At 38.0% G+C, this 14,437-nt stretch overlaps 1 protein-coding gene across 1 annotated transcript in view; it reads left to right on the top strand.

The window, feature by feature from the left end:
• The first annotated feature begins 820 nt into the window (after positions 1-820).
• LOC136716182 (rho GTPase-activating protein 22) overlaps positions 821-14,437 on the top strand; it is a 34,208-nt gene continuing 20,591 nt past the window's right edge. Inside the window, exons 1-3 of the mRNA XM_066693688.1 lie at positions 821-1,157; positions 4,467-4,666; positions 6,420-6,507. Coding sequence (XP_066549785.1) covers positions 1,124-1,157; positions 4,467-4,666; positions 6,420-6,507 — 322 coding nt within the window. The 5' untranslated portion in view covers positions 821-1,123. The remainder of the gene's footprint in view (positions 1,158-4,466; positions 4,667-6,419; positions 6,508-14,437) is intronic.

The raw sequence follows: 14,437 nt of genomic DNA, 5'->3' as shown, positions 1-14,437 counted from the left end.
TAATAGTGATACAGGAGATTTTCTGGCCCTTGAATATATTTTCCCCAATGTAAAAAGTACATAATGTCAGCCTTCTTGATTTAAGGTTAAGTGAAGACAGAATACAACCATCCTTATAATAACAAAAAGAAGAACATTAAAAACATGCTTCCCTTATCGTCTCATAAGTGATTAATCCTCCTGGAGCCCCTCACTCAGCAGAAACCCATTTCAGCCATTTTTATTAACACTGTGACACCTATTAACCCAAACGTAATGTGCATAATGTGTTTTGTGTGGTTAGAAATGCTCCATTCTGAGGATATAATATTCACAAATGAAAATGGAACCAAATAACCATTATTTAGGTTCCGTACAAGGCAGAGAAAAAACACAAAGATCTTCTGAAAGGAAAAGAAAGGAACATGTATTGTTAATTTTTCCTTTAAACATTGGTACTTTTAGCAAATGCACTACAGAATACTCTGCTGTAGCTTATGTTTGTGTGTGTGTGTTTTTAAGCCGTAAGTTATGTATTCTTTCTTGAATTGTGGCTTTTATAGCTCTATGTGCTCCCTCAGCTATGCTGGAGTGCAAACCCTCTCCCCAGACTCGCCTCTAATAAGCTGTGCACAGGTCTGCAGATCAACACTGATTTGATTGCTGGCACAGTTAAAGCCATTATTCTGCAAAACGGGGGAGGAAGATAATGGCAGCAAACACGGCTCACCCTCCGCTGGTGCTGCACATATTTATAGAACTATCTGTGCCGAGAACAGAGGGAGACACGGGGCATGGCCAATTAAGGGAAGGCAGAGGAGATCGGCCCCAGCCCTTATGGTTCTGCTCTAGTGAATTATTGACAGTAATCATTCAGGCACTTAATGGTTAGTTTGGGGTGGAATTAATTCAGAGCTGGATAAATAATGCAGCAGGGCTTATGTGAGCGTGTGCAAGGCATCCCTCCTGCTCCCAGGATGAGAGTGGGCGTGGCCAGGGAAGAGTGCTGGCTGGTGCACCGGGCTAGTGGGACATTTCAGATGCTCGAGCAGGACAAGCTATGAAGAGGAGCAACAGGGTGAGACCACGGCAGCGCTGAAGGACAACATGTGGACTGGGGAGAAGACGGCACAGGATTAACAACATGCTGAGCCCTAAAATCAGACAGACCCGGAGAGGTAAGCACGTTTGAGTGTGGCATGCTGCCTTCTCTTTGACCCTCATGGTCTGACATAAGTTATTGTTTTTGCAGCTTGGTTTTATATAAATAAATAAAAAAGGCCACTAGTTTTTCATCTCATTACTTTCTCATGCATCATTCTCTGGTTGCCAAAGGTTGTTCTTATTCCAAGACTGCAATTACATATATTATGCCTTACTTTTTGCTCCATCGGGCTGCATTATGCAGCAAAACATGACATTGCCAAATAACTTTATTGCACAGTTTAGCAGAGAAGTAATTACTCTTAGATTGTGTTGGCTTAAGTCAGAAACTGAATCATTTCAAGGTACCACAGAGTATAGACATTAAATCATGCAATCAGAGAACAATCCTAGATAAATTAAATTAATTAGGATGCGTTAAAAACAAGCATGTATATATTCAACTACCTATGTTTTTTGTTTTTGTTCCTTGCTCATTTAATTCTGTATTCTCTGCTTGATGCTTTAACTACATGTTCCTGCTCACAGCAAATGACTTGACTTTTATGTTGAATCAATAGTTATAAATAGACTGATTAATGGAGCTCTTTAACTGAAACCTTCATGATGAAATTTGTAATAATTAAACTGTAATGCAATGCCCCTAATGATGCTATATTTTTTCATACGGTGATGGTGGTTTTTTGTTTTATATTGTTCTTTCTTCTGGATTCACAATTTACACTTCTGACAGCCAGTGTGATAATGGACTCACACAATGTGTTACACATCATAACAGCTTAATGTCAAAGTTAGAGCAAGGTCTCTGAGTGTGAAGAAGGAATCCTATAGCTACTCGTGTAAGGTTGGAAGGCTGAAGGGTGGAAATAAAAAATATCACAAAAAAATATGAGATTACTATTTACAAATCTTTTCAGGTAAATTCATGAAAATGTAATAAAATGTTAAATGTTGAATAAAACTATTTAGAACTGATAGCTAGAACCGATCTAAAGGTGCATTCGTTAAAAATATCCTTTCTGTTTCTCAGACAATGTATAAAACGTCCTGAGCTAATGTTTTCACCTTGTCTAACTGTAAAATGGCATATACCAATAATGCTTAATGGATTGCAATCCATCTCATTCACTGGCATACGTTGCTATATTAATAAAGCCCACAGTGTCTGTCAGACTCCTCTCCTCTCCTCTAAACATGATGACTCAGAAGCAATTTGAACTGTGCATTTTGATGCCGGGACAGATATTTATCTTCCAATTGCTTCGTAAGATACTTTATCAGGGTAGGAACTCCAAGGGCAAAGACAGTAAATCCCTACAACACATTTAATCCAATACTGGGGAGTGTGAACTTGAGTAAGATAAGAGATGTATTTATCATTGTGAGAAAGCACAGGTGTAAAATATTCCTTAATTTTCATCAACATTGAAGATTTTACAATTCTGTCAGGCAGAGACTTTTGTGTTAGGAACGGACAAACTGGTAACTTTTGAACCCTTGCGAGAACAGTGTTTTGATATAATTTTTTTTGATAACTCAAATTCCATGCATCACAGACGAGAAAATCTGTTGCCGTTTTGTTTTGGCGACTATATGTAATAGTAATGTCTTAAACCTAAGCCTTATACGATTAACAAGTACTTTCAGATGACATACAAATAACTATGTATATATTCTTGACAATTTAAAATGTTTCACAGGAATACTGACTTAAAACCTCAACCCTGTCATTGTTTATTTTCCGCCTCCTTTTCACTGGAAAACACATATATATGGTGCCTTTCCATATATTTAACTGGAAAAAAATAAATAAGCAATTTCTGTAATAGAAAGCAGGGAAAGCATGAGTTAATAACATGAGTTAAGAATTAGCTAACCATGACTGGTTTACCGAAATAGAAGGCTAGAGAGCTGCATTTTGTGGTTTCAAATCGAGTGCCATTTAAATGAATTAACATGTTCCATTTGGTCCTCTCTGGGTTTAACACTGCCACTGTTCCACAATGTGATTGATTTAACTGACATGTTATGATAGCTGTATTTTATGGGTAATAAGGAGGAGCATCATTTATTATCCCCTCTGAGACCCATGTTAAGCAAGAGAGTGGTTATAGGTTTTCTGCTTTTTCCAGACTATAGGATATGCAATAACACTAATGAAGCCTCCATTAACCTGCACTGTGATTTAATGAGATTCAGAAGGTTCAGTAGCATATGTGGAGACAACTAATATAATAAACTGGCAGCCCTCCTGATGAGAGAGGCCCATTATGAGCACTGCTTATGGAAGCAGAAGTAACAGCAATCATGACTTTGCAAGAAAGGGCATGGGATGAAATTGAGGCTTGGTCCAGCCCCTCCTCAAAGTTGCTTTTCCCTTCCATCAGCAGAAAGAAAGGAAGAAAAAACCCTCCACCACTATTGATTTTTTTTTTAAGCAATACAAGAATTGATCGACCGTCACTGCTACAGAAACCAAACAAATGTTGAAAGATTGCAGTTTTCAAAATGGATTTTGATAAATAATCCATGATAAAATGGCTTTGTCGTGCAAGAATTCAGTTCTGTAAAAGGTAGTGTTAACAAAGGGATTTTGTGCAGATTGAAAGGTTTGATTTTGTACTCTGTCAACATGGTATTTCTAGGTAGTCTATAGTGAAACTATCAATATATCAATATCTGAAAAAAATATCAAAAGGCTTTGACAAAATCACACGTTTTTTTTACCTGCATTTATATGTAATAAAATTAATACATGTATATATTTTCAGATGCCTAGTATACTTTATACTGTTGAATATTTTAAACAATACTTGATTCATTAAAATGAATGATTTGAACAGAATGTTTAACATCCTCCTTATTGAGTAGTAATACAGTCTCCATCAAGATACCTTTACAGTATATAGAGCCTTTCATTGCCACTTGAAGGATCAAAGCACCAAAAACAATCACAGTCAGATGCCAAAATAAAATGAGATCACCACACCACTTCACAGTCAGATTATAGAAAAACGTCAACAGGGGAGGAGAGCACAACAATGAATTGCAAGTAATGGCAAAGTTGGGGAAATTGAAATAGCCATAAAAGGTACCATGGATTATTTAATAACCATATTATAGTCCCTAGAAGAAATCATCTTATCACTGCACTAGGCCATTTGAATCTGTTAATGTCTTTAGACATGGCAAGAGTAGACTCAAAGAGGGTAAAGCTGCTCACCTTCACAATGCAAAATAGCACATAACACGCTCATAGCCAAGGCATAGCACAGCGAGGCTACAATTATGAGGCACTCTCCTGTCTTCTCATGTCTTTGCAGCCAGGTCTAAGAGCATGGTGATGGGGGAGATGTCTCGGGCCTCCAGTCGGCCCTGCTCTCCCAGTCTCCAGGAGCGGGCAGTCAAGGCCGGCTGGCTAAAGAAGCAGAGGAGCATCATGAAGAACTGGCAGCTGCGCTGGTTTGTGCTACGGACAGATCAGCTCTACTTTTACAAAGACGAGGAGGAGACCAAGCCACAGGTACTCACTAGTACACAACACTTGCTTTGGTTAAGGATTTTGTTCTTGCAGTTGTTTTGTTGTAATAGCAGTGTAATCATTTTCACTTCAATATCATTCAGATAAGCCACATGATTGTATATGTGATATTCTGCAGTGTTTCTTTAATTCTTTGATCTATGGTAAACATAACCATGTATAACATGAAATTGACCACACTAAGAAACTTGCTTTCAAATTGCCAGTGCTCTTTAATATTTAAAAACTCTAAGTAGCCTGGAATCCTTAAAAATTATATGGATTTTAGTTGTGCAATTTAAGCAGGGCCATTGACCTTTTCTTTTGGCTATGGTTAATCAATACTTCATCACTTCTAGCTTTCAGGAACAGAGCTCTCAATTCTTCGTTGGTAGATGAGTACTGCGTTTATTGTTTTTTAGAACCATTCAAATTTTTGAAGACCAAACACAATTCTGTTCATTTTCTTGATATTTCAAATATATTTTGGGATGAAGAACGTGATCTTGTTACAATGCTAAAACATAAGGATGTCAATACCAGATAACTTGTGGTTGTATTAAAACAAGTAGGTTTAACAGCAGCTTTATATTGAACACAAACCAGACTTGTTTAAACTGGGAACTGGTGAGTCTCAGTGCAAGTGATTTTAATAGGCATTGGAAACAGCTGTTTTAACAATTCCAGGGCGTTTTCTTATTGCTGTTGGTTAATGAGCCCCAAAACAAAACACCATTCTGGGAATCTTGTTGCTATTATTACAATAAAAAAGGAATACTTTAGTGATTTATGAATTGCACGTGCGGGTCTTAAAGAGCGAAAATGAATCTGGAAGCATCCAATTCTCCTTTGCCTTCACCTTAGAAAAATAGAGCCGCACACTTAGAAGAATTAACATAACATAATTTGTGAAAAATGTGAGGTGGTGTAATTTCACATGCCTTGCTGTACATCACTGTGCTAAATTTGCCCATAAGTACAAGACCATTGCCCCGCTGTTGTAATACCACTCTGTTGCCATGACAATTAATTTGGTAAAGGGTTGCCCTCCCACTTGGCAGCATTGTAAGTCAAGCCATTTAGATACTGCAGACGAGGCAACCTCTGTACCTCACTGGATACTACTGATACAGAAACCTGCAGTCATTGGCGGAAGAAGGAGGCTACATTTAAATGGATTGATGTGTCCTTTCTCATCCATCATTTAGCCTTCATTACACTGCTATCCTGGAGCTCAAAGAGGATTATATCAGATACAGATCTCAGAGGGCCTCCCATCAGTATCAACACAATGAATTGCTCTTCTGGGTTTTATTGAATGCATACAAATCTTCTTCCCGAATTGAACTTATTGATGTAGAAGAGCAACGTACGTATTGCTTAGTGAAATAGGGTTTTGAATCTATTATCCAAACATTCTCATGTTTTTTATGCAACTTTCATCTTACAGCTCTAAATCACTGAATAAAACAAAGCACCATTTTATTCAAACATCTATTTGTAGACCCTTTTGTCTGAACTTGAGTAAATCTAGGATGACTGAAATGGTCACGCTATGATTCAAATAATTCAAAATCCTTTGTTTCAGCAGAGAATGTTCACTTCCAAAACTATTAAACATGCACATAAGTCTAAGCAAATAGACATAAATAGGGAAACCTATATACATGTCACATTGATCAGCTGAACCAAACAGCACATAAAAAAAAAAATATATATATATATATATATATATAGTTTCCTTCCTTTATTCCAGGGCTGCATTCCCCTTCAGGGAAGTCAAGTGAACGAACTGTCAGTCAATCCAGAAGAACCAGGCAAGCATCTTTTTGAAATCGTTCCAGGTAAGGAGACACTTAAAGTAGAGACTTGTGTTTCATAAAGCAGTCCTGAAAGAGAACACATCAATCTTACCTTATGTATATGTCAGTTTAATTAAATATATGACTGTTAGTTTTAATTATAATAATTCATATTCAGCATTTTGTTTTCCAAAAGATACAACTGCCTTGCTTATTGAATGGAAACCTCCTTGAAGACAGCAAAGCTAATTTCTCAATTGACAGTCAAAGGCATGTCAGAGTGGGATCGGTGGGATATATATATATATATATATATATATATATATATATATATATATATATATATATATATATATATATATATATATATTTTCCTTATTGCATATTTTCATAATACTAATACAAGTACTGCACTAATACTAAACCTAATCTACTTATAACTAGGTCTATAAAGTGAAGTGCAGTGCATGTTTTATGATAGTTTTGCAGTACACTACTGCATCAGCAGAGGGCAGACTTTGGATTGTTGTGTGGATATGTTTCAGACAAATTCATGATAAAACATTTTACACTGATAAAAGTGTATATAGAACAAGGTCCTTTATAAATGTTGTATTAACATATTTGTATATTTATTCCTGTTAAATAAATCCTTTTATTTTTCCATGCAAAAAATATTATCAAAACTTTTTACTGTAATCAAAATCAGCAAGAATAATTTTATGTAGTTTAATTTTCCTTTTTACACATCTATACTACATTTGCCTTGGGTCAGACTTCCAGTGTGACATCTCAACTTTGCACTGTAATCTGTGTTTGGTTTGTTCTGTTGTTTGCAGTTTGAAATATGAAACCGCCATCACTTCTAATGCATTTTGGGAATTGTAGTGAAGGTGTGTTACAGGTTACAGAACAAATGATGCCTATAATCAACACCAAGGTTCAGAACTCAAGAAATGAATTTCACAATGAGAGGCGTGTGTATTTCTAAAAAATAAGTAATGGACAGTTTAGGTATTTATATATGTTTGTATGATTGTTTTTTTTAAATCCAGTAAGAAATCAGTAAAGCCAATGCCAGTAGCAAAGACAACGACCACCCAGTTCATTACACTGTGCCAGTGATAGTATTGTATATACACTCACCTAAAGGATTATTAGGAACACCATACTAATACTGTGTTTGACCCCCTTTCGCCTTCAGAACTGCCTTAATTCTACGTGGCATTGATTCAACAAGGTGCTGAAAGCATTCTTTAGAAATGTTGGCCCATATTGATAGGATAGCATCTTGCAGTTGATGGAGATTTGTGGGATGCACATCCAGGGCACGAAGCTCCCGTTCCACCACATCCCAAAGATGCTCTATTGGGTTGAGATCTGGTGACTGTGGGGGCCAGTTTAGTACAGTGAACTCATTGTCATGTTCAAGAAACCAATTTGAAATGATTCGACCTTTGTGACATGGTGCATTATCCTGCTGGAAGTAGCCATCAGAGGATGGGTACATGGTGGTCATAAAGGGATGGACATGGTCAGAAACAATGCTCAGGTAGGCCGTGGCATTTAAACGATGCCCAATTGGCACTAAGGGGCCTAAAGTGTGCCAAGAAAACATCCCCCACACCATTACACCACCACCACCAGCCTGCACAGTGGTAACAAGGCATGATGGATCCATGTTCTCATTCTGTTTACGCCAAATTCTGACTCTACCATCTGAATGTCTCAACAGAAATCGAGACTCATCAGACCAGGCAACATTTTTCCAGTCTTCAACTGTCCAATTTTGGTGAGCTTGTGCAAATTGTAGCCTCTTTTTCCTATTTGTAGTGGAGATGAGTGGTACCCGGTGGGGTCTTCTGCTGTTGTAGCCCATCCGCCTCAAGGTTGTACGTGTTGTGGCTTCACAAATGCTTTGCTGCATACCTCGGTTGTAACATGTGGTTATTTCAGTCAAAGTTGCTCTTCTATCAGCTTGAATCAGTCGGCCCATTCTCCTCTGACCTCTAGCATCAACAAGGCATTTTCGCCCACAGGACTGCCGCATACTGGATGTGTTTCCCTTTTCACACCATTCTTTGTAAACCCTAGAAATGGTTGTGCGTGAAAATCCCAGTAACTGAGCAGATTGTGAAATACTCAGACCGGCCCGTCTGGCACCAACAACCATGCCACGCTCAAAATTGCTTAAATCACCTTTCTTTCCCATTCAGACATTCAGTTTGGAGTTCAGGAGATTGTCTTGACCAGGACCACACCCCTAAATGCATTGAAGCAACTGCCATGTGATTGGTTGGTTAGATAATTGCATTAATGAGAAATTGAACAGGTGTTCCTAATAATCCTTTAGGTGAGTGTAGTATAACAAGAGCTTGCATTACTAGGCCAGGCTGCTAACCGTATCAATTTGAATGTTGTGAAAATACTGTGATTACCAGATGGTGTCCCATTGTCTCTTATTTCATATATATAACTACATAAAAGTCGCTTTGAAAGTCAAAATGTACCTTTTCAATATAACAAAATGTAGCTAACTGTCATTTTAGGAGATGTTTGTAGCTTCGGCTAATTACTCTTGCAAAGTAGTTTCTCCAGCACAAAGGAATTCCAAAACAGTGTCCGTGGGAAGAGTTTCTCAATGTTTTGGCTTGCAGCTGGTTTTCTTGTGGAGGCGGCCTTAATTTGCCATGTGAGAGAAGAGCGGAGATTTCCACCGAGTGAGAAAATGTGGGTGTTTGCTGGAAACTTTGAAACAGTTTTTAAAAATACGTTGATGCATAGTACCTTACTCCATTTAAGTTTTTATTGTAATACTTCCCACACTTGCAATTTTAATCCTTCATTATAAAATTCGTTTTTGATCAAAAAGAATTAACAAAAATAAACAAGTAAATATTAATGAATAAATAAGTTTGTGTGAATCAATTTCTTCTGTGCATTTAAGGCTGCAATCCAAAACTCCAGCGACAGATTGGTGGGTTGGCTAACGGCCATGGCTAGTTGTGGTTCATAGCTGAGCTCAAATTTGTTTGCAGACAACTCCTGTGATCGTGGGCAAATTTTGATTCAGTGTTGCTAGATTTCTAGTTGACATTTAACCCTGATTGTTTCACAATGTCGTATGGAAAACATGCAAGAGCCACATGACTGGTTGGTGGCTGGGATTCTGACGAGACTGATGCCGTTTTGTCGACTGTGTCTTAACGTATGTAGGTTTTGTCAGTGACACACAAGATCAGCTGAAATCATACTAAAACCTATATCCAGCTTACACTGTTAAAGCTTGCCATTTCTCAGTAGGTTTAATAAGTTAAAAGCATTTAACGTGTTTCTTAATTGGAGACAATTTATTTGATTTGGATTCAGAACTTTCCTGGAAAGGTTATTTCCATATGGGGGATTCCTCTACCAATTTACTTTACCCTGAGCAGTGTGTATGTTCTTGCATATATATGACGAACAAATATGACATGCAAGTGTAATATCCATCAAACGTCATCAGGAAAATGTAGATTTGCAAAACCACAGTTGTGCGGATTTCTGAAATGTGTTTGAAAGATTCTGATAGGCTTTGGGAAAGAGTCCAGGGCTGACGGTTATGAAATCAATTAACATGTTTTTTTGTTGTTGCTATTGCTAATGTACATTTCTGCCCTGACCCTTCTCTAAATCCATCCCTTACTATTATCATGAATGTATTTTTGATCTTGTTAACCAAAAAATAGATTGCGGTTTTACCTTGCTCTCATATATAAAGTTATTTAAAAACAAAATCTTATATTTGTATTGCAGAATTGTATATATTAGTTGGGCATCCCTGTACACACTCATGCCCTGATAGTCTGATTTGCTGTGATTTCTTGCCTGTACTCTCTCTTTCTCTGCCTATTTGTCTCACACCAGGGAGCGATGTTTATTCCCTGGGAGCTGGTGGATTTATGACTTTAGTTTGAGGATCAGAGGAACAGCTTTAAGCAATGACTTTGAGACGTGTGATAAAACTGACAGGCTGGAATCAATAACCACACCTCATTTTTATATTAGTGTTATTGTTTTTCCTTGTATATTAACAGGGAAGAATCTCTATACCTGATTTCACACTTCACATGTGAGTGAACGGCAGTTGCACTGACAAATGAGGAAAACGTTCAAGCCGTGTTTAATCTGCTTACAGCTTAAACAAATCAAACCCAGTTTAAAAATTGCAATGTATTCTATCATTCCTTTTTTAATACAAATGATGTGGTACGTCTGTTATGAATATAATAGAGAAAAGAACATCAGTGTAATATGATAATCATTGTTTAATGATTATCCCTCACCCAGTTATACCTCTGGAACATAGTGTTGCTTAGCGGCTGAGTCAAAGCTTGAGAATCCATTTGATGACTGTCATGGACAAGCCCTTTGCCAGTAATTGATTTATTTCCATCAGTCTTTTCTTGGTGGACTCTAAATTGAAGAGGTTGGTATAGGATCTGAAAACATCAACAAGGAGTCTATTGAATGTACAGGTCCAACAAACTGTCACAACATCTGAGAAAGAGTAAATGGAAAATATCTCCTTCACGGCAGTGTTCCTAATCCTTGGACCCTCTGACCAAATTATCTCTTTAATTTGTGTTTTCCTGGCAGCAAGAATCTACGGGGAACATTTGAAGGAAATGAAGGTGGACACAGTCCTGAGTAAACACCCCCAGTTCAGCTAATTAATAATTACAGACTGCTTGTTTAGCTGGCATGCACAACAGACGGGGCTCGTAGAAAGCAGTTCTTTTCATTCCTTTCGCTTTGCATTAGTCAATATCATCGTTTACGACTATCTTAACCGATAACCATTTGTTGTTGGCTTTTGAAGAGCAGATGCACGTCTTATCAGAAAGTACTGTTTGCCATTCCTTTGCCCATTAATCCGACAGCTGTGCAGTTTACAAGATTTGACTGGCAATAGGGCACTATGCAGTGTCCATCGTCATACATAGTACCAAACTGTACTTCATTCTCTTGTTTGTAATTTTGCATTTAATTATGGTATCACGACCCATGGGAATATGAGGCATTGTGCTTGAGGATTTAAATGTGAATAAGGGAAAGTAGGGAACAGTAATGTACAATTATGACTTTATAACACATTCCAAAGATAGCTTGTATGCTCATATTATTTGCTAATTGAAGGTGTACTAAAGAGTAAAGTATGATGAATGATTTTTGGGATCTCAAACTCATCCGAGTTTATACAGCTAGTAACAGTTTTTACGATAAAACTGTCTAACTAAACATGCGTAACTTAAATGTTAGTTTATTGTTTTCAGAAAAAGGCGTGATGCCAAGTGGGTGGGTGTACAGCAAGAAAAATTGGGCCCCGGGTTTAATACTTCAGTAGAATTCAAAACATTTCAAATTTGTGCATGTGTTATGTGATTCAGACCTCATGTTATAAGGTCCATGGGTATGGGTAAAATGCCAGCGTCTACAACAATGCCTTTCTTTATTACTACAGTGAACATAATAAAGATTGGGAATGGGAGTTGTGTGGGGGAAGTTTAAAACGAAAGTGTGCCTGTTGATGACAGTTGACTCAAGGTCTGTTAGGATTCAGCGTTGTATACAAGCAGTTTCATCTCCTATAGGTGCTTTACACTCAAAGCCTGGCCCTTACCCTCCAGCTATGAGAGCAAGCATCTGCTTAACACATACACCCCCCGTGTGGTCTGCCACTTCTTCAAAGGGGGAAAAGCTTAATTAATAAGCAGTTGGGTTTAATAGGGGGGAAAAGATCCAGTGACATGCAGAGATCTGTGTCTCGCCAGTGAAAAATGTGGTGTGGAACAGAATCAAAGCAGATACCCACAACGGCAGCCTGCTCTCAGATTGATTAGCAGGGTCTGTTTGTATTTGGGGATGTTTGCAGTATTTGGCAAAGATGAGCAGTGCAGCACATCTTTCTCGAGCAGTGAGAGTGAGTGAGGGCACATGAGGAGAGCTTTCACTCACAAAGGGTTTTGTTGCCGCTCAGGGGAAAGTGGAAAATACATTTGGAGTGAATGAAAAAGAATGGCTTGTTTTTTACAGTTTTGGCGGTGATGGTGCTGGGGGCTTCCTCTCAGCCTCTTGGCATTGTGCTACCTTGGCACATACCTGCATGTGGATTCACCTCCAATAGAGTTGGTAATGTAATTGACATGGCACAGCTTTAGCCTCGATCAAACTGTTTTAAGCGCGATATGGGACTCTGTTGCTGTAAAGTCAAGAAGCACCACTCTAGTCAACAAAAAGGTACTGTTTTTTTTCTTTCTGTTTTGTAGTTCAGGACTTCATCTGAATGTTTTGTGACTTTAAAAGTGTTGTGAAGGGATTTCATACAGAACTTGAAAAGTTTATTGGTCAGATTTTATAGAGCAAACTTATTTTTCTCATATTATCCACTGTCTACATACAGTTGCACAACCAAATTGTATGGAAATTGTAATGCTAGTGGGATCATTGCTCTACTAATTGGTTTATTTTTTACTATCTTTTATATATCTTTGTTTGAAACATTTCATTATTAAAACTATTGGGTGGAGTTATTTTGTTTTCTACTGGTTTGAACAGCACACAGCTCCCACTTCCAATTAATTTATACAAGGATGCCCGCCTTTGTTTTTAGTTTAATGTCTAAGTCGGTTTTGCTTTTTAATTAGTCTTTTGTGAATTTCCTGAAAAGCTGAACTCTATTTAGGTTAATGAGTTTTACAGTCTTAAAAGGAGGTCTAGTGTGTGTTAGTACACACCCATCAGTTATGTGTTGACACATAGCTGTCCAAACCTGTTTAGCTGTGGCTATTTGCTGGTAAGTAGATTGACCGGCTCCGGCTCACCCAGACTGTCCCGCTTAGCAACACAGACCCTCCTCTAAGATCCTGTCATGATACGAGAACATAGATTACAGAAGGAGAAACACATCCTGACTTTTAATACAAACTCCCTATCTGTCACAGAAGTCCCAGTTATCAAGAGACAGGACCCTGCTCTTATCTGTGAAAATAAGCGCTGAAATATTTGAGTTTCTTAAGTAAATGTTTGGTGTGCTACTTGGCTCCTTCCTTGTGGACAAAGAAGCATCTCTTACTTATACGTTTTCGGTCTCAGTGTTTTCGTTCGTTTCAGAATAATCCATTCGATTTTTCTCATCCAAAGTTCTACCATTGAAACATATTATATTGCTCAATTCTTAATAACAAGAAAGGTTGAATCAAATTTGCTAGGGTTGCTAGGAAATGCAGTTGTGTTTGTGTTGTGTTGCTAGGACCTCCTCCATGAGTCTTATTTGTTGTCTTGGGCTAAATGAAATAAACTTCAACTGGCCACGCCTGTGTTTGGGGTTCTGTTTTAAATTAGGTTTTCAGAGGACTTTGATCGTGTCCTCACTCCCTTTCTTGTGAGCTGAGTCCAGGGACAGAAAGCGCTTGCTAACAGACAGCAAACAACTGACTCATGATACCAAACAGCTATACCGTTGGTTGTAAATACATGAGGAGCAGTTTATGTAAATAAGGAGATTAAGGGACAGTTGTGTTGACTGTTATCACATCTGGTGAAGGCTGTTTTCATTTATCTCATTTATCTTCTTTTCAGCCACTTTCAACCAGGGAATATATAGTTAAAACACAAAGTCAAGTAAAAAGAGTGTGGATTAAGACTCCATGCAACATAAGACACACCGCACAAATAAAAAATGGAGATGCCCTCAAATGTACAACACTAAACTGGCCAGTGACAAAAGCCATGTGTTACAGAGTAGCTGATGCTTACTGGGGACAAGCGTTTTATTTTTTCCCTAGAGGTTAGTAGGACAACAACATCTGGAGCTAATTCGGCTCACAGCACCACTATCTACTAAACTGAGCAGACGCACGATACAAACAGCATAGTTTGACAACAGTGAACAGTTGATCTGAGTTGGGGGCTACTTCAATCCTCTTTTCTC

The sequence above is a fragment of the Amia ocellicauda genome, chromosome 20, assembly GCF_036373705.1.
Source record: "Amia ocellicauda isolate fAmiCal2 chromosome 20, fAmiCal2.hap1, whole genome shotgun sequence".
Lineage (NCBI taxonomy): Eukaryota > Metazoa > Chordata > Actinopteri > Amiiformes > Amiidae > Amia > Amia ocellicauda.
Note: the sequence above shows the minus strand (reverse complement) of the source record. Positions and strands in the feature narration are given on the sequence as shown.